Raw genomic sequence first — 20,191 nt, 5'->3', positions numbered from 1 at the left:
CGTGTGTGACATGTATCTAGCAGATAGGTGACGTGTGTGACATGTATCTAGCAGATAGGTGACGTGTGTGACATGTATCTAGCAGATAGGTGACGTGTGTGTGACATGTATCTAGCGGATAGGTGACGTGTGTGTGACATGTATCTAGCAGATAGGTGACGTGTGTGACATGTATCTAGCAGATAGGTGACGTGTGTGACATGTATCTAGCAGATAGGTGACGTGTGTGACATGTATCTAGCAGATAGGTGACGTGTGTGTGACATGTATCTAGCGGATAGGTGACGTGTGTGTGACATGTATCTAGCAGATAGGTGACGTGTGTGTGACATGTATCTAGCAGATAGGTGACGTGTGTGACATGTATCTAGCAGATAGGTGACGTGTGTGACATGTATCTAGCAGATAGGTGACGTGTGTGACATGTATCTAGCAGATAGGTGACGTGTGTGTGACATGTATCTAGCGGATAGGTGACGTGTGTGTGACATGTATCTAGCAGATAGGTGACGTGTGTGTGACATGTATCTAGCAGATAGGTGACGTGTGTGACATGTATCTAGCAGATAGGTGACGTGTGTGACATGTATCTAGCAGATAGGTGACGTGTGTGTGACATATATCTAGCAGATAGGTGACGTGTGTGTGACATGTATCTAGCGGATAGGTGACGTGTGTGTGACATGTATCTAGCGGATAGGTGACGTGTGTGTGACATGTATCTAGCAGATAGGTGACGTGTGTGTGACATGTATCTAGCAGATAGGTGACGTGTGTGTGACATGTATCTAGCGGATAGGTGACGTGTGTGTGACATGTATCTAGCAGATAGGTGACGTGTGTGACATGTATCTAGCAGATAGGTGACGTGTGTGACATGTATCTAGCAGATAGGTGACGTGTGTGTGACATGTATCTAGCAGATAGGTGACGTGTGTGTGACATGTATCTAGCAGATAGGTGACGTGTGTGACATGTATCTAGCAGATAGGTGACGTGTGTGACATGTATCTAGCAGATAGGTGACGTGTGTGACATGTATCTAGCAGATAGGTGACGTGTATGTGACATGTATCTAGCGGATAGGTGACGTGTGTGTGACATGTATCTAGCGGATAGGTGACGTGTGTGACATGTATCTAGCAGATAGGTGACGTGTGTGTGACATGTATCTAGCGGATAGGTGACGTGTGTGTGACATGTATCTAGCGGATAGGTGACGTGTGTGTGACATGTATCTAGCGGATAGGTGACGTGTGTGTGACATGTATCTAGCGGATAGGTGACGTGTGTGACATGTATCTAGCAGATAGGTGACGTGTATGTGACATGTATCTAGCGGATAGGTGACGTGTGTGTGTGACATGTATCTAGCGGATAGGTGACGTGTGTGACATGTATCTAGCGGATAGGTGACGTGTGTGTGACATGTATCTAGCGGATAGGTGACGTGTGTGTGACATGTATCTAGCGGATAGGTGACGTGTGTGCGACATGTATCTAGCGGATAGGTGACGTGTGTGACATGTATCTAGCGGATAGGTGACGTGTGTGACATGTATCTAGCAGATAGGTGACGTGTGTGTGACATGTATCTAGCGGATAGGTGACGTGTGTGTGACATGTATCTAGCGGATAGGTGACGTGTGTGTGACATGTATCTAGCAGATAGGTGACGTGTGTGTGACATGTATCTAGCAGATAGGTGACGTGTGTGTGACATGTATCTAGCAGATAGGTGACGTGTGTGTGACATGTATCTAGCAGATAGGTGACGTGTGTGTGACATGTATCTAGCGGATAGGTGACGTGTGTGTGACATGTATCTAGCGGATAGGTGACGTGTGTGACATGTATCTAGCAGATAGGTGACGTGTGTGACATGTATCTAGCGGATAGGTGACGTGTGTGTGACATGTATCTAGCAGATAGGTGACGTGTGTGACATGTATCTAGCAGATAGGTGACGTGTGTGACATGTATCTAGCGGATAGGTGACGTGTGTGTGACATGTATCTAGCAGATAGGTGACGTGTGTGACATGTATCTAGCAGATAGGTGACGTGTGTGTGACATGTATCTAGCAGATAGGTGACGTGTGTGTGACATGTATCTAGCGGATAGGTGATGTGTGTGTGACATGTATCTAGCGGATAGGTGACGTGTGTGTGACATGTATCTAGCGGATAGGTGACGTGTGTGTGACATGTATCTAGCAGATAGGTGACATGTGTGACATGTATCTAGCGGATAGGTGACGTGTGTGACATGTATCTAGCAGATAGGTGACGTGTGTGACATGTATCTAGCGGATAGGTGACGTGTGTGTGACATGTATCTAGCAGATAGGTGACGTGTGTGACATGTATCTAGCAGATAGGTGACGTGTGTGTGACATGTATCTAGCGGATAGGTGACGTGTGTGTGACATGTATCTAGGAGATAGGTGACGTGTGTGTGACATGTATCTAGCAGATAGGTGACGTGTGTGACATGTATCTAGCAGATAGGTGACGTGTGTGTGACATGTATCTAGGAGATAGGTGACGTGTGTGTGACATGTATCTAGCAGATAGGTGACGTGTGTGTGACATTTATCTAGCAGATAGGTGACGTGTGTGTGACAATCTAATGTCTGGAATGTGGATGGTGGATAAGCAGCGCATCTCTGCCATGTTAATCAAAGTGAATCAGATCAGCCACCGCTCACTTCTAATTAGCCTCCAATTCTTTGTGGTTTTTGGAATTCAGGCAAGGGAGGCATATGTTAAGGAAAAAGGGCACATACACTGAGGGAAGATGGCACATATGCTGGGGGAGAGGGCAAATACTTTGAGAGGAAAGGGTACATACACCGAGGGGAGAGGGCGCACACACTGAGGGGAGACGGCGCACACACTGAGGGGAGACGGCGCGGACACTGAGGGGAGACGGCGCGGACACTGAGGGGAGACGGCGCGGACACTGAGGGGAGAGGGCACACACACTGAGGGGAGAGGGCACGGACACTGAGGGGAGAGGGCGCACACACTGAGGGGAGAGGGCGCGGACACTGAGGGGAGAGGGCGCACACACTGAGGGGAGAGGGCACACACACTGAGGGGAGAGGGCGCACACACTGAGGGGAGAGGGCGCACACACTGAGGGGAGAGGGCGCACACACTGAGGGGAGAGGGCGCACACACTGAGGAGAGAGGGCGCACACACTGAGGGGAGAGGGCACACACACTGAGGGGAGAGGGCACACACACTGAGGGGAGAGGGCGCACACACTGAGGGGAGAGGGCGCACACACTGAGGGGAGAGGGCACACACACTGAGGGGAGAGGGCGCACACACTGAGGAGAGAGGGCGCACACACTGAGGGGAGAGGGCACACACACTGAGGGGAGAGGGCGCACACACTGAGAGGAGAGGGCACACACACTGAGGGGAGAGGGCACACATACTGAGGGGAGAGGGCACACACACTGAGGGGAGAGGGCGTGGACACTGAGGGGAGAGGGCACACACACTGAGGGGAGAGGACGTGGACACTAAGGGGAGAGGGCGCACACACTGAGGGGAGAGGGCGCACACACTGAGGGGAGAGGGCGCACACACTGAGGGGAGAGGGCGCACACACTGAGGGGAGAGGGCGCACACACTGAGGGGAGAGGGCGCACACACTGAGGGGAGAGGGCGCACATACTGAAGGGAGAGGGCGCACACACTGAGGGGAGAGGGCGTGCACACTGAAGGGAGAGGGCGCGGACACTGAGGGGAGAGAGCGCACACACACACACTGAGGGGAGAGGGCACACATACTGAGGGGAGAGGGCGCACACACTGAGGGGAGAGGACGTGGACACTAAGGGGAGAGGGCACACACACTGAGGGGAGAGGGCACACACACTGAGGGGAGAGGGCGTGGACACTGAGGGGAGAGGGCACACACACTGAGGGGAGAGGGCACACACACTGAGGGGAGAGGGCGTGGACACTGAGGGGAGAGGGCACACACACTGAGGGGAGAGGGCACACACACTGAGGGGAGAGGGCACACACACTGAGGGGAGAGGGCGCACATACTGAAGGGAGAGGGCACACACACTGAGGGGAGAGGGCGCACACACTGAGGGGAGAGGGTGCGGACACTGAGGTGATGGGGAGTAGACATTGAGGTAAGAGGACACATGAATGGACGATTGGTCGCCTGTACGTTGAGAAGAGTGGGAGCACGCCTTGACTGGAGAGAAGTGAGGGAGTATACACTAAGTGGAAGGGGGCACATACATTGAGCAGGCGGTGGAATCTCTTACATGGAGGGGCACATACTTTCATTGGGGGGAGCATACATAATCGCGTGTTTCTATCACTTGGTGCTGCCGCCTGTCACTCACAGTCTCCACACGAGCCGGCCGTCCACTGGGCACAATACGAGTCTCACAGCGGACGCCGGTGCTCCCCGTTCCTCGCACACGGATGTCGTCCACCACAATATTCCGGGACGGGATGGTGAATCCAAACTCCTTCATGTACCTGTCAAGGGTCTCATTTATATTAACAAATCATAAATATGACGGGGGGGGACGTTTATTATCTTAAGAACTATTGTTCTCCCATCCTTTGACCGAGTCGCCTTTTTCATCCTTACATTTACTAGAAGAGAAGGAAATATCTGAACTTTTTTTTCTTTTTCTCCAATGCACCTAAAAATAACACAATAATGTCTCACTGGTTTCCGTATACTGCTCCTATGTAGTTCACCTTATCTGAACCTATATTTACTTCTCACCCTCTTCTTCATGACTTATACACATTGGGTGAGAAGACATAAATGGCGGGAATATCACCCGAGGAAAGGTTTCGATTGCACGGGGTTGGTGTGGAGATTGGAGACGCATAACTCTGCATAAGAGCTGCCGACACGTAATGTTGGAGAGTTGACTTTGTTCATTTGTTGCAATGCGAATTATGGTGTCGCGTGGGTCCATGCAAGTTCATAAACGCAGCTCTGGGTGTGACTGGAGGACATTACTGGGGATAAGTAGGAGAGAAGGGAAGGACTTTCACGGTGAAGTTTGGCATACGGGGACACAACAGAGAGGTCGCGCCGATATGTAGAATCCAATGAGTTCCCGGATGGTACCTGGCAGTGAAGGCCGCCTTGAAATCCCCCGCACGGCAGGAGTTGGGGGCACCGGGGTAACCTCTCGCGGAGCACATTAGTGCACAGTCAGTCCGCTCGTACCGGAGATGGAGGAAGGGCTCCGTGTCGATTTGTGACCTGTATGAGATGATATATACACGGTATGAGCAGCGATTTACGGGGTCCTGATACAAGAACCCCAAAGTGCGAAAAGCCTAAAATGCCGAAGTGCCAAAATCAGATCACAAGAGAAGCAAACGTAGACAAGAGATTAAAGGTTAATCTAAAAAAAAAAAAAAAACAAGTTCTCCTTACCACTATAAATGGTGGATAAATTGCTGATCGTTGGGGGTCCGACAGCTTGGACGCCCCGATGATCCTGAGATGGGAATTCTGTAACCCTGAGAACATGTCAGGAATGGAGCAGAGGAGCACACACGCGGCCTCCGCTCCATTCATTGTCTATGGCACTGCCAGAAATAGAGGAACACTGTACTCAGCAGTCCCATAGACAATGGATGGAGCGGAGGACGATCATGCGAACCTCCGATCCCGTGGGGTTCTAGAGCACTGATCTCAGGATCACTGGGGACTCCAGGGGTCCATCCCAGTTATTCCCTAGCCTATGGCTTGAGGGTAACTTTTGATTCTACAACGGTTCTGGAGAAAAAGGCACCAACCTCTCCAAGAGCTTAGACAACAAGGGTGGCCTAGATCACAGGGGGTGGTGGCATTAGATTTTCACCTCCACCAGGGATGAAGAAATTAACGTACCCGCTGTTCTAGCCCATCAGGGGTGCCAACACTGACCTCTTTACTAACGGAGACCAGAGGGACGGTGACATTATCATCTCTTTTGCTCTCGACCACCAGGGATGCAGATAATTACGTCTCCATTACCCTAGACCACCAGGTACGGTGACATTACCTCCTAAACTGTCGAGAAAACTGGCGCTAACAACTAAAGTGAAGAAGACCATGAGGATTGGGCATTAGCCACTACATTGCCTGGCACAAAAACAGGAATTAGGGGACATGGAATGTAAGGGGGAAAAGTGTAAAATATCCCACCACCAAGGAGAGGTCAGAAGGTCAGCCCCTGTAACATGCCGCTACACTAGAAATGCAGCAAGGGCTGACATACTTGATTTTTGGGGGTAAACTTGGGTGCATTGTAAAAACTGAGACACCTGGTAAATGTTACATATAATACTTCTGGACCAGGAACTAATATCTACGGCGCCAATTACCGGTGAAATCCTTGCTGCCGGAGAGATTCTATGCACTGCGACTCCAAGGCTGCGATTCTCTCCTCCAACAGCGGAAAGGAGTCTTTACTGTACAGCACAGAACTCGGCTCCTGAGCCTCGTGTACGACGTCCGCCAGCGCCATGCCGAACGCCGACAGCACGCCCCCGTATCTGGAAACAACCGACACAAAATCCGGGGTCAATAAACCGACTCGTGGGTTCTAGAGCAAGAAAGGAACAATACGAGCCGCTCACTTGTGAATAAACACGGTCTTCATGCCGAGAGAACGAGCGATAGCACAAGCGTGCTGCCCCCCGGCCCCTCCAAAGCACGCCAGCACGTGACCAGACGTGTCGTGACCCTTGGCCTGTACACAAAAGGAAAACACACTCAATATTATTCACCGATATCACAGTCATTTGTTTTCACAATTTCTGGACACAATTTTTTTTATCTTTCTGCTAATATCACATGAGGGCTCGCTGTTTTATAGAGGGGTGAGCAGTAGCCTTAAAGGCGACCATTTAATATGTTATAGAAAATAATACAATGGTAAAAAAAGAAAAAAATGTTATGCATTGGAATGCTGAAGAATAAACATAATTCCGCCATTGTTGCTCGGGATTGCATTTTTATAACATTCACTGTGCGGTAACTTATTCTGCCGGTCTGTGCGATCACATTTACATACATCTTCATATATTACTCTCAAACTATTGTATCTAGATTTTATTTTTTTTCGGTGTCAGTATATTTTATGTTTATTTTTTTTCGGGGTTAGTATATTTTATGTTTATTTTTTTTCGGTGTAAGTGTATTTTATTTTTTTCGGGGTTAGTATATTTTATTTAAATTTTTTTTTCGGGGTTAGTATATTTTATGTTTATTTTTTTCAGGGATAGTATATTTTATTTTTATTTTTTTCGGGGTTTGTATATTTTATTTTTCTTTTTTTTCGTGGTTAGTATATTTAATTTTTATTTTTTTCGGGGTTAGTATATTTTAGTTTTGTTTTCTTTCGGTGTTAGTATATTTAATTTTTATTTTTTTCGGGGTTAGTATATTTTAGTTTTGTTTTCTTTCGGTGTTAGTATATTTTATGTTTATTTTTTTTCGGGGATAGTACATTTTTTTGTTTTCTTTTGGTTTTAGTATATTTTATGCTTATTTTTTTGGGGGGTTAGCATATTTTATTTTATTTTTTTTTCAGGGTTAGTATTTCTTTTTCAGGGTTAGTATATTTTAGTTTTGTTTTTTTCAGGGTTAGTGCATTTTTTTTTTTTTTTTTCAGGGTTAGTGCATTTTTTTTTTTTTCAGGGTTAGTATATTTTATTTTTGTTTTCTTTCAGTGTTAGTATATTTTATGTTTATTTATTTCAGGGTTAGCATATTTTATTTTTGTTGTTTTTCAGGGTTAGTATATATATTTTTTTCGGGGTTAGTATATTTTATTTTTGTTTTTTTCAGGGTTAGTGCATTTTATTTTTATTTTTTTCGGGGTTAGTACATTTTAGTTTTGTTTTCTTTTGGTTTTAGTATATTTTATGATTATTTTTTTTGGGGGGGTAGTATATTTTAGTTTTGTTTTTTCAGGGTTAGTATATTTTTATTTTTTTTCGAGGTTAGTATATTTTATTTTTTTTCAGGGTTAGTATATTTCAGTTTTATTTTTTTTCAGAGTTAGTATATTTTATTTTCTCTGCCTTGTTTTCTGTGGCAGGAGGTTCATTGTTACATTTGGACTTTTTGACTGTTTTTTTTTTAATGTTTTTAGAATTGACCATAAAAGACAATTCTAGTGTTTTTTTTTATGTTTTTTTCCAGCTTTTATTTACATGGCGACACCAAATGAGTTTCTATCATTGTTCACAGAATAGTAATGGAGTAGACTGGACCCTCTACGTCCTGTTCACATCACGTTGGGGCTTCAGTCTGATGCTGTGGATAAAAATGGTGGTGCAGCCAATGACTATAATGAAGCATGCGGAGTCACTCTGCGCTCCCTCTGACCTCTTTTTCCGCAGTGTCCACATTTTCGAGGAGGACACCAATTTGTGGATGACTGCACTTTCTTCTCACTTCACAGTCAGAGCACAAATTGACTTCGTCTGCGGTTTCGCCCGATTCCGCTTTTTCAGGGACTAAATTTAGACAGAATCCCGGACAGAGCCACTAATGGGAGTGTAAAGCTTGCTGTGAACATAGCCTTATGCTTTTATGTCTACAGCAAATTATTTAATTTTTCTATTATTATTTTTGCAGCTACTTTTCACATTTTTCAGACGCCCTTTATGGAGTTGAACCTGTAATCGCTTGTATAACACACTGCGAGGCCAGTGTACCGCAGCGTGCTGTAAATCTAACAACACCCTATGAATCCCCTGTGAAGAGCGGGGATGGGCAATATTTTGACAGGCGTACCACAATATCTTGGTCTAAACATGGATGCAACTGATGCAGCATCTAAGGGGTGACAGATTAGAGGTTCACTCATGAATACGGATATTACAGTCGCCCATCAGTCCGCACCTGAGTGAGTGATCGGATTGGGCGACACATGGCTTCGTTGGCCACTCGGATGAAACCCATGGCCACTTCCTCAACGCTAAGCCAAGCTCCGCCCCCTGGTCGGCCATGTTGGAATTGGTTGATTTCCAAAGTGAGTTCCTTAAACATTCGAGTTGTGTCTTCCTTTGAGAGAGGCTGGTCCTCAGATGGACCAAAGATCCGAGGAAAGTAATCAGGCAGGAGACGGCCTAGACAGAGGTTGGCGTCGGTTACCGTCAGGGGTCCCCCTAGAGAAGGACGGGTGTGTTTACTGATGGTTTGGGAAAGGGTCACATAAATGTCTTGAAAGTACCAAGTAATCAGGACATTCGGCCTTTGAATAGATTCTAGGAATGATTCCAGTCACTGACTTCCTTCCATATATGACTGGAATCCCCATCCTAAAGCCTTTTACCCTTCCTGTAGCACGCGGGTCCAGGGTGGGCTCCTGCAGACTCCGGCCCCACAACAAACAATCCCGATCTGAAAAACAGATCAGAGTCCATTATTAATATTATTATAACATTTGGTCAGATGAACGGCCGTGTGAACAAAGCTCTTCAGGTAAGGATGAAAGTCGCTGCAGTCTCCTAATGACTGGTACGAATGTCTCTATACACCCACCTAAAGAAAAGCATGGAGCCCCCGCCAGCAGCCACCGTGTTCACATCCAGCTGCGGGGCCTGGATGCTGATCCCCGCGGTGGTGGCCTCAAACACATGTTCATACTCCCCCGCATAGCGGCTGACGTCTGTGGAGGTCCCTGGTAGGGAGAGAGGAGCGAGGGTGAGAAGTATCCGAATCTCTGATCTCCTAGTGCCCTACAGCAGCAGGTACTACAAGCCTCAGCATTGCCACTACAAGAAGGAAAGTGGTGGAAATCACAGGATGGAGACGTCACTGATCTGGAAATTATCAAAAGTGGAAACTAAGCTTTCAAAATCTCTCGATATATTTAGTATGGAGCATAAGCATCACATGCAGAAATCTCCGCAGTTATAGCCTCAGCTGCTATCACCGAGGTTATTAATGGTCGTCTGAGGAAGGTTCTGCTGCTGAGTGTACAAATCATCAAGATCCTCTGCTGGCAGCTCCTGTGTACACATATTACTGATCCCAAATGATATCCTCTATTATACCCCAGAGCTGCACTCACTATTCTGCTGGTGCAGTCACTGTGTACATACATACAATACTGATCCTGAGTTACCTCCTGTATTATACCCCAGAGCTGCACTCACTATTCTGCTGGTGCAGTCACTTTGTACATCCATTACTGATCCTGAGTTACATCCTGTATTATACTCAAGAGCTGCACTCACTATTCTGCTGGTTATTATTGGAAAAAGTCAGCAATGTTGTATACAGATAGTCATTAACGTTGACAGATTATGTGGAAAGTTGATAATCGTGTTCGGAGGTGAATTCCCCATTGATCTTCTATCTCACCTCCCATATCAAAGCCAATAACCGGCTGAGGATTTTCGGGCTGGTAGGTGGTGATTGCGTAACCTACTACGCCCCCTGCTGGTCCAGAAAGGATGGCACGTGACCCATTGAAGCTGTGCATTGGAGTCAGTCCTCCATCTGAGCGCATAAAGAGAACTTGGAGATCCTGAAAAAAGTGACAGATCACGTGAATTCAGCATCACTGCCAAAGGGGCTGCGATTAAAAAAAGTCTCACCCTGAGATGGTCCTGAAAGCCGCTGCGAAACCCATCCAGATATCTCTGTATACACGGGGTCAGATAGGCGTCAGCACAAGCCGTGAAGCCCCTGGGCACCATCCGAATCATTGGCATTACCTCCGAGGAAAGAGACACATGGGTGAAACCCAAGGAACGCGCCAGCTCCCCAATCTGATGCTCATGAGACGACCATCTGTGGGCGACAAAGTAACATCTAAATAACGAAAAATAGGAATTGCTAAGGAAAGTATCCCACAAAGTGACTCCTCCACTCACGCATATGAGTGCATCAGGACCACAGCGAGACTGCGGATCCCCCTGGACAAGACACCTTGCAGCAGGATCCTCAGCTTCTCCATGTTAATTGGCTCCCAGACTTCTAGGGTGTCACCTGTGGACCCTGAATACGGGAAGACACCAATATCTATCACATTCAGTTTAATGGTTGATAAAGCGACCACCAAATACCAGACAGATGTCATGTGAGATATCGGCCAGGCGTCCCACAACATCTGATCTCACCTATGAAGGTCTTCAGAGAAGGGTGTTTAGGAAGCTGACAGCCTCCTTGATGCAAAACGACTCTTTCCTCCACCTCAATCACTTCTTCATACAGAACCTCAGGCATACGAATTTCCTTAGAAGAAAAACATGGACAGGAGCCACATCTACCATGTGCCAACTATAATACAAGTGTCACATAATACGTGACAGAACGACTTTAATTGGTACCAGAGCCAAGATTCCATTGTTACCTCTGCAACCCCTATGGCTACAGCCCTGAATATGGTCCATATGACATGGAGGCTCACCAGGTCAAAGATTTTAGGCCGGGCTTGGTTTCCAATATGCAGCAAATCTCTGAAACCTTTTGTAATCAGCAGAGCGATCCTCTCTCCTTTTCGTTCCAGAAGAGCGTTGGTCGCCACTGTTGTCCCCATCCGTATCCATTCTATCTGCTGTGTGTCCAGAGGTTGGTCCCGGGGGTACGTACACCCAGTCTCCTGGAGATGAAAAAAAACCCACAAAATAAAAACAGAACTTAAATTATACAATATAGAGCAATGCTCCATCTCCGTGAAATCAGTTGTTTTGTCCTCTTACATTTTCTAGGATCCGCCGGATTCCCTCGGTGGGAGCGTCCTTGTAGTTTGCTGGATCCTCAGACAATAATTTCATGACACGAACCTTTCCTCCAGGGCATCGCGCGAAGACATCGGTGAAGGTGCCACCACGGTCTATGGCAAACTGGAACTTTTGAAGTTCGGCCACTAAAGCTTGGCCACCTCACAGCTCTAGATAAAAAGCAAGAATAGTTTTCTTAATTGGTATTGTTTAGAAATGTTGCTTCAAGCCTAGATATTGCAAGCCTGATTCTTGTTGTCAATATCCTGGTTCCACTAGAAGCCTGAAGAAGAACACTGTCAGAAACATTGCCTTGTCATGAAACTCTGATGATGCCAATAAAATTTCCAGTTCGGAAAGTGGACTACTGCCAATGCGGTTCCTTTTCTATGGGCTTTCCTATAACTTTCTTGTTATGAAGCTTCCTTCTGTTCTTTTGACTCCATGATGGAATGTCCACCTAATATGTCCATGGCTATTGGTCACACATACTTAGAAGGTGGATAATATCACAGAATTGGCCCTATCCTGGATCTCATCATACCTAACTGACCGTACATTCAGCGTCTCCCACTCACACACCACCTCCTCACCTCGCCCCCTATCTGTCGGAGTCCCGCAAGGTTCAGTTCTAGGACCCCTGCTCTTCTCCATCTACACCTTTGGCCTGGGACAGCTCATAGAATCTCACGGCTTTCAGTATCATCTCTATGCTGACGACACACAGATCTACATCTCTGGACCAGATATCACCTCCCTACTAACCAGAATCCCTCAATGTCTGTCTGCTATTTCATCCTTCTTCTCCACTAGATTTCTAAAACTTAACATGGACAAAACAGAATTCATCATCTTTCCCCCATCTCACGCGACCTCCCCAACGAACCTATCCATTACAGTAAACGGCTGCCCACTCTCCCCAGTCCCACAAGCCCGCTGTCTTGGGGTAATCCTTGACACTGATCTCTCCTTTAAACCACATATCCAAACCCTTTCCACTTCCTGCTGCCTCCAACTCAAAAATATTTCACGGATCCGCACATTCCTAAACCAAGAATCTGCAAAGACCCTAGTCCATGCTCTCATCATCTCCCGCCTTGACTACTGTAACCTCCTGCTCTGTGGCCTCCCCTCTAACACTCTTGCACCCCTCCAATCTATTCTAAACTCTGCTGCCCGACTAATCCACCTGTGCCCCCGCTATTCCCCGGCCTCTCCCCTCTGTCAATCCCTGCACTGGCTCCCCATCACCCAGAGACTCCAGTACAAAAACCTAACCATGACATACAAAGCAATCCACAACCTGTCTCCTCCATACATCTGCGACCTCGTCTCCCGGTACTTTCCTGCACGCAACCTCCGATGCTCACAAGATCTCCTTCTCTACTCCCCAATTATCTCCTCTTCCCAAAATCGCATACAAGATTTCTCTCGTGCATCCCCCCTACTCTGGAATGCTCTACCACAACATATCAGACTCTCGCCTACCATCGAAACCTTCAAAAAGAACCTGAAGACCCACCTCTTCCGACAAGCCTACAACCTGCAGTAACCACCGATTGACCAAACCGCTGCACAGCCAGCTCTACCCTCACCTACTGTATCCTCACCCATCCCTTGTAGATTGTGAGCCCTCGCGGGCAGGGTCCTCTCTCCTCCTGTACCAGTTGTGACTTGTATTGTTAAAGATTATTGTACTTGTTTTATTATGCATACCCCTCCTCACATGTAAAGCGCCATGGAATAAATGGCGCTATAATAATAAATAATAATAATAATAATAATATGTTGCGAAGACCAGGGAACTACTATGGCTGCATTCACAAGATATTGGGAGTTTTGCTATATACTGCAACGCACGTGTATTACAGAATCTAGGCTTCAAAAACTCTTCGAAAACTCTTCCTACTAATTTCTAAGGGAATCCATATTGAGGTGCATATGGGAAGTTTTTCGAGTGTTTTCTTTTTCCTGAAGAGGTTTTAAAAAAACACCACATGGAAAGAAAAGAAAGATGCACATTAAGTGAATACATAGAGAATCCAAACCAAAACGAAGCATGATTGAGTGAAGTGGGCGAAGTCACTGATTGATAAGGACCGTCCACTGGACTCCGAACCTCAGGAAAAAAAAACATGGATTAATCCTTTTCCCCAAAAACTATATATCCTTCTGCTCTATAAAATGAGGTCTGCAGATGGGACATGTTCACTGAGACAACAGAATGGAAAGGTCCATGAGTAGATGGGGATGAGGGGAAGGGGATGTGACAAGGCAAAGTCTGAATCGAAGCTTCAAACAGCTGACAGCAGAATTCTTTGGCACATTCCTCGGAGATAATCATTAATCCAATTATTTCTGTTCTTGGCTTTGAAAATAAATAGTTTTATGGTTCAATGAAGACAATTGTAGCAAAATGACTTTTAAAGTCCAAATAAAAAAAACAAACAACTGTCTGGAAACATCGACAGCCCCGAGATGATCATCCCTGGAGATTACACAGAAACGTGTAATTACACTGCTCAAAAATATAAAGGGAACCTTTAAACACCACAATGTAACTCCAAGTCAATCACTTCTGTGAAATCAATCTGTCCAGTAATGAAACAACACTGATTGTGAATCAATTTCTCCTGCTGTTGTGCAAATGGAACAGGTAGCAGCTAGAAATGATCGGCAATTAGCAAGACAGCCCTATAAAGGAGCGCTTCTGCGGGGAGTAACCACAGACCATTGCTCTGTCCTCATTCATTTTTGGCTGGTGTTTTGGTCAGTTTTGCATTCTGTCATTGCTTTCATCCCTAGAGTTATTGTACAGTAGTATGAGGCGGTGTTCTACAACCCACAGAGGTTGCTCAGGTAGTACAGCTCATCCAGGATGCCACATCAATGTGAGCAGGGTCATACTGGCCCACCGGAGAACCAGAGGATTCTCCGGTGGGCCCAGGCACTGACACCTGCTGGCATATTGGCCAACAGCTGCCTAGGGCCCCCACTGCTCCAGGGGCCCCAAGACAGTCGTGTGTCGCTAATAGCGGTACACCCAGCTGTTATGGGGCCCCTGAGTCAAGGGGGGCACTCCTGGTGCCAGAGAGCAGCAGCTAGACAGGAGCCTGTCCCCGCTGTTAAAGAGAAATGAATATTCACGCTTCAGGCAATGATGATGGTGGAGGCAATGATGATGGTGATGATGGGGGAGGCAATGATGATGGTGGTGGGGAAGGCAATGATGGAGGTGGTGGGGAAGAAAGCAATGATGGAGGTGGTTATCAGTACAATGGTGGAGGGGGAGAACAATCATGATGGTGGAGGGGCCTGCATTACACCCTGTGAGGGGGCTACATTATAATTCTGTGGGGGGCTGCATTATTCTCTCAGGGGGCTACATCATACTATATGAAGGGAGCTGCATTAAATTCTGTGGAGGGGCTGCATTATATTATATGTGCGGGGCTGCATTATTCTCTCAGGTGGCTACATCATACTATATGAGGGGAGCTGCATTATGCCCTATGAGGGGGCTACAGAATATTCTATGGGGGCTGCCTTATGAGGGGGCTACATTATATTCTGTGGAGGGGCTGCATTATATTATATGTGGGGAGCTGCATTATTCTTTCAGGTGGCTACATAATACTATATGAGGGGAGCTGCATTATGCCCTATGAGGGGGCTACAGTATATTCTATGGGTGGCTGCCTTATGAGGGGGCTACATTATATTCTGTGGAGGGGCTGCATTATAATATATGTGGGGAGCTGCATTATTCTTTCAGGTGGCTACATAATACTATATGAGGGGAGCTGCATTATGCCCTATGAGGGGTCTACAGTATATTCTATGGAGGTCTGCCTTATGAGGGGGTTGCATTATACATTATATTCTGTGGAGGGGCTGCATTATGCCATATGAGGGTGCTACATTATATCTTATGAGGGTGTTGCATTATATTTTGTGGGGTGCTGTATTATACCCTATGAGGGGAGCTGCATTATATTCCACGAGGGGGCTACCCCAACCCCTGCTACATAATTAAGACGTGAACTACCTTATATTATACCCTGATATAAGCGCTTTTTACCGCACAAATGGTGGTCTTGAATTTATTTCTATGTAGATACATAGTGGTCCCCAAGAATGATTTTCTCTGGTGGACCCAAGGTGCTCCAGTCCGACGCTGAATGTGAGCTATGGTAAGAAGGGTACCTGTGTGTTAGCACAGTGTCCAGAGCATGGAGCAGATATCAGGACACAGGCCAGTACACCAAGAGATGTGGAGGGGCCGTAGAACAACAACCCAACATCAGGATTGCTACCTGCATCCAGCAGGCCACTAACATCCATGTGTCTGCTCAAACTGTCATAAACAGATTCCATTAGGGCTCGACCTTCACAAGTGGGTGTTGCGCTTACAACCCAACACCATGTGGAGCGCCCCCAGACACAGGGCCTCAGGGTACTCGGTACCGGTTCTCTCTGTCTCGGTGCTGGGGTTGTCACGGTGGCTGGACCCGGTCCGTGACCCTGCTAAGGGGCGTCCAATAAAAGGGGTGATGAAAGTTGTCAAGGGTTCATGACGCCACCTGTGGTATTCGGTCAGGGTGACCGACTCTGCTTAGGGGTCCGCTGGGGTGATGGAATGGCAGCTAGATGGTATACCTTCCCACAGGTGAAGTATATCCCCAGGGCTTCCCAGTAGAGTAGGTGGTGATGATGTGAGGCGCAGTTAATAACGAGGACACAGGGTTGCAGTCTCTTTACCTTTTTACTGAAGACTTCGGGATCCACAATCCAGGGCACTGTTACCTGGGGTGGCTGAGTCCGGCCGGTCCGAAGGCACATCCAGAGTTCCCTTTGCAGGTAGAAATCAGTGCCTACCAACTAGCGCTTGTTTGTTGTAGTCCTTCCCTGCTGAGCATTCGGGATAGTCCTCACAACTTTCGTATTCGTTCTTTCTCTTTTCTGTCCCCCAAATTTATCTGGCTAGGACGCACCCATATGACGGGTAGGTTCGGAGCTATTCTGGGACCCTAGAGATGCCCCTCTCCAACTTTGCCCTCTATGTCTGCTTAGGTGATGTAAGGGAGACAGCCAACCTAAAATCAACTGTCCTGCCGCTGTTTGAAGTAATGCTTGAAGTCTGTTACTTCCTCGGTGTTCCGGCCACGCGCCTCAGTAGGATGTTGCCGATCTCGGGGCACGACTCCTACTGGTTATCTCCTTGTGCTGCGATTTCGTTTCTCACTTCTCCACAATATCCTTTGCTTCGTGTCCTTCCTTAGGATGCCGCCGCAAGGTAGTGCAGGCGCGGCTCCGCAACTGTCTGTCCTTTCTGCTAGGTACCTGCCAGGAACCCACCCCTGACAGGTCCTCCCTGGAGCTCTCCCAGGCTGCATTCTGCCCTAACTTCCTATCCAACCCCCAGTTTTAAAAAAGTGTGAGGAGTGGCCTAATACATAGTGCCTTTTGCTCCCCCTGGTGGCCGGAGTGTGAAGTGTAATGTGTGACACTGATACCTGGTCAGGTGAACTCCTTTAGTGCAATCAGACATAACATCACTCCCCTTAGTGGCAGAGCGACATTACTGCAACGACCAGGACTCTGGGGCGCTGCACATGCAGGGCGATTGGCAATTTTCAGAGAACACCAAGATTGGCAGATTCGACATTGGCATCATGTGCTCTTCATGGATGAGAGCAGGTTCACAGTGAGCACATGTGACAGACGTGACAGAGTCTGGATACGTAATCGAGAACGTTCTGCTGCTTGTAACATCAAGCATGACCGGTTTGGAAGTGAGTCAGTAATGGTGTGGAGATGAATTTCCTTGGAGAGCCGCACAGCCCTTCGTGTGCAAGCCAGAGGTACCCTGAATGCTCCTCAGACCCATTGTGAGACCATAAGCAGATTAAGTGGGCCCTGGGTTCTTTCTGATAAATGACAAGGCTAGGCCTCATGTGGCTGAAGTGTGTCAGCAGTTCCTGCATAATGAAGGTATTGAGGTTATGGACTTGGCTGCCCGTTCCCCAGACTTGAATCCAATGGAGCACATCTCGGACATTATATCTCCAAGAGTTGACTGATGTTTTAATCTAGGTCTGGGAGGAGATCCCTCAGGGGAACGTCCGCCACCTCATCAGGAGAATGCCCAGGCAATGTAGGGAGGTCATACAGGCACGTGGAGGCCACACACACAACTGAGCATCATGTCCTTGTCTTGAGGCATTTCTACTGAAGTTGCATTAGCCTGTAATTTGATTTTCCACTTGGATTTTGAGTATCATTTGAAATCCAGACCTCCATGGGATATTAATTTTGATTTACATGGATCATTTGTATGGAAATCCTGAAGACATGACCTGTTGGTGGCTGTTGAGGACCAGAGTTGGCGAACACGGCCATATACCATGAATAGGGGATAACTTTCAAACTTGTGAATATCCCTTAACACCATTTCTTGTTGTGCTCTGTATCTAAATACCCTGACAAGACCAGAGTGGACTGTTGCCCCCCGACCATCTTAGCACCCAGAGCACAGGGCCCACCGCCCCATTCCCTGGACACCAGTCCCTTCACTTTCTATTACTCACATGATCAGTTTGCACTTACACCTAGAATCTTTATTGGCAGCAGAAGTTTATGATTTCCACTTTAACAACTCGTTATCATCTCCAGTCCCACGAGGCGTCAAGTACTGTTTGTTTAGATAGATAATATAAAAAATAGACGACGAACACTGCCGATCACCCCCCGACTGTGAAATATGCAGAGAGAGCACCAAGGATAAATGACTGCAGTCCTATGTAACACCACAGGTAACTGAGTACAGATAATGTCGATGTCATCTGCAGTCCTATGTAACACCACAGATAACAGTGATAACTCTCTGAGTACAGATAATGTAGTAGATGTCACCTGCAGTCCTATGTAACACCACAGATAACACAGTGATAACTCTCTGAGTACAGATAATGTAGTAGATGTCACCTGCAGTCCTATGTAACACCACAGATAACACAGTGATAACTCTCCGAGTACAGATAATGTAGTAGATGTCACCTGCAGTCCTATGTAACACCACAGATAACACAGTGATATCTCTCTGAGTACAGATAATGTAGATGTCACCTGCAGTCCCATGTAACACCACATATAACAGTGATATCTCTCTGAGTACAGATAATGTAGTAGATGTCACCTGCAGTCCCATGTAACACCACAGATAACAAAGTGATAGCTCTCTGAGTACAGATAATGTAGGAGATATAACCTGCAGTCCTATGTAACGCCGCATATAACACATGATTTTCTGTAATTCTTTAAAACAAAAAGCGATAAAAGCAGCGAATGGAAAAAACAAACCCGAAACACAAGCGCCCACATTAATTAGTGCCGGGATCCACCGAGTTCTTTACAACATTTCGTAGGCCATGTGCACACGTTGCAGATTTCCTGCAGATCTGCACCTTTTTTTCCGCGCAGAAACGCTGCAGATCTGCAAGTGATTTACAGTACAATGTAAATCAATGGCAAAAAAAATGCTGCGCTAATGGTGCGGAAAAATCTGCACTGAAAACGCAGCAAATTCAGAAAAGGAGCATGACAATTCTTTTGTGCAGTTCTGCAGCGTTTCTGTACCATTACATAATAGAAATCCGCAGGGGTAAAAAAACGCATGAAATCCGCACAAAATCCGCAGCAAATCCGCAACAAAAACACACAAAATCCACAAGAAAAACGCATCAAATCTGCACCTGCGTTTTCTGCCAGGAGATGGAGCCGGTGACGATTTCTTAGATCCGCTGCGGCAGTGTGAATTACGGACCTGTGTGACGGCGCCGCTCACTTCCCACCTACCGGATGACGACTCTCCACGATCAGCTGGTGAAATCCTGCTCCTGGGGGAGGACGGACAGTGATTGGGGGGCTGCACGGCTCAGGCTAGAGACACAGAACTGTCGGCAGATCCGCTTGTACTGACCATGTGCCCTCCTCTGTATCTATGGCCAGACGTGTCCTGTATATTCCCTTCCTGCAGATTCTTCACCTGCTGCTTCTCCTCCGGCTCCTGGTGTCATGTGTCTGTGAACACTCACTAACCTGCTGCGCTGAAGGGGTTAACATTCCTGAATGCAGATTTATCCACACGCCTCCTAATCCTCCAATGAAAACCAGGAGTAATGAGCAGCCGCCTGTGATTGGCCAGGACAGTCATTCAGATAAAAGGTGCAGCCACATGGCCTGGTGCTGTGCAGTGTGGGGTCATGTGACCTGCGAGCAGGGTATATAAGGGCGCTGGTGTGTGAGTATACAGCAGTGCAGGAGCAGAGTCTGCATGTACACATGCTGGAATAGACAGGGTGATTGCTCAGAGATAGATTTGCATGAAGGGAAAAAAGGTCATTTTCGTATATATGTAATTCTGCACATAATGACATCAGGGCTGCAA

General features: G+C 46.9%; 1 protein-coding gene across 2 annotated transcripts in view; it reads right to left on the bottom strand.

Moving 5' to 3' along the window:
• LOC138654531 (5-oxoprolinase-like) overlaps positions 1 to 19,821 on the bottom strand; it is a 48,693-nt gene extending 28,872 nt beyond the window's left edge. Inside the window, exons 1-15 of one of the 2 annotated variants that reach the window (XM_069743462.1) lie at positions 19,724 to 19,821; positions 19,600 to 19,640; positions 11,722 to 11,912; positions 11,430 to 11,621; positions 11,140 to 11,254; positions 10,894 to 11,017; positions 10,615 to 10,810; positions 10,379 to 10,544; positions 9,554 to 9,692; positions 9,345 to 9,412; positions 8,912 to 9,177; positions 6,637 to 6,749; positions 6,382 to 6,552; positions 5,132 to 5,269; positions 4,383 to 4,521 (exon numbers count right to left, since the gene is read on the bottom strand). In XM_069743462.1, the coding sequence (XP_069599563.1) occupies positions 4,383 to 4,521; positions 5,132 to 5,269; positions 6,382 to 6,552; positions 6,637 to 6,749; positions 8,912 to 9,177; positions 9,345 to 9,412; positions 9,554 to 9,692; positions 10,379 to 10,544; positions 10,615 to 10,810; positions 10,894 to 11,017; positions 11,140 to 11,254; positions 11,430 to 11,621; positions 11,722 to 11,796 (1,902 nt within the window). In that variant the 5' untranslated portion in view covers positions 11,797 to 11,912; positions 19,600 to 19,640; positions 19,724 to 19,821. Of the gene's footprint in view, positions 1 to 4,382; positions 4,522 to 5,131; positions 5,270 to 6,381; positions 6,553 to 6,636; positions 6,750 to 8,911; positions 9,178 to 9,344; positions 9,413 to 9,553; positions 9,693 to 10,378; positions 10,545 to 10,614; positions 10,811 to 10,893; positions 11,018 to 11,139; positions 11,255 to 11,429; positions 11,622 to 11,721; positions 11,913 to 19,599 lie in introns of both variants that reach the window. The other variant, XM_069743461.1, reaches the window with a different exon arrangement.
• Between the last annotated feature and the right edge of the window lie 370 nt (positions 19,822 to 20,191).

Source organism: Ranitomeya imitator, unplaced genomic scaffold (genome assembly GCF_032444005.1).
Source record: "Ranitomeya imitator isolate aRanImi1 unplaced genomic scaffold, aRanImi1.pri SCAFFOLD_170, whole genome shotgun sequence".
Classification (NCBI taxonomy): domain Eukaryota; kingdom Metazoa; phylum Chordata; class Amphibia; order Anura; family Dendrobatidae; genus Ranitomeya; species Ranitomeya imitator.
Note: the sequence above shows the minus strand (reverse complement) of the source record. Positions and strands in the feature narration are given on the sequence as shown.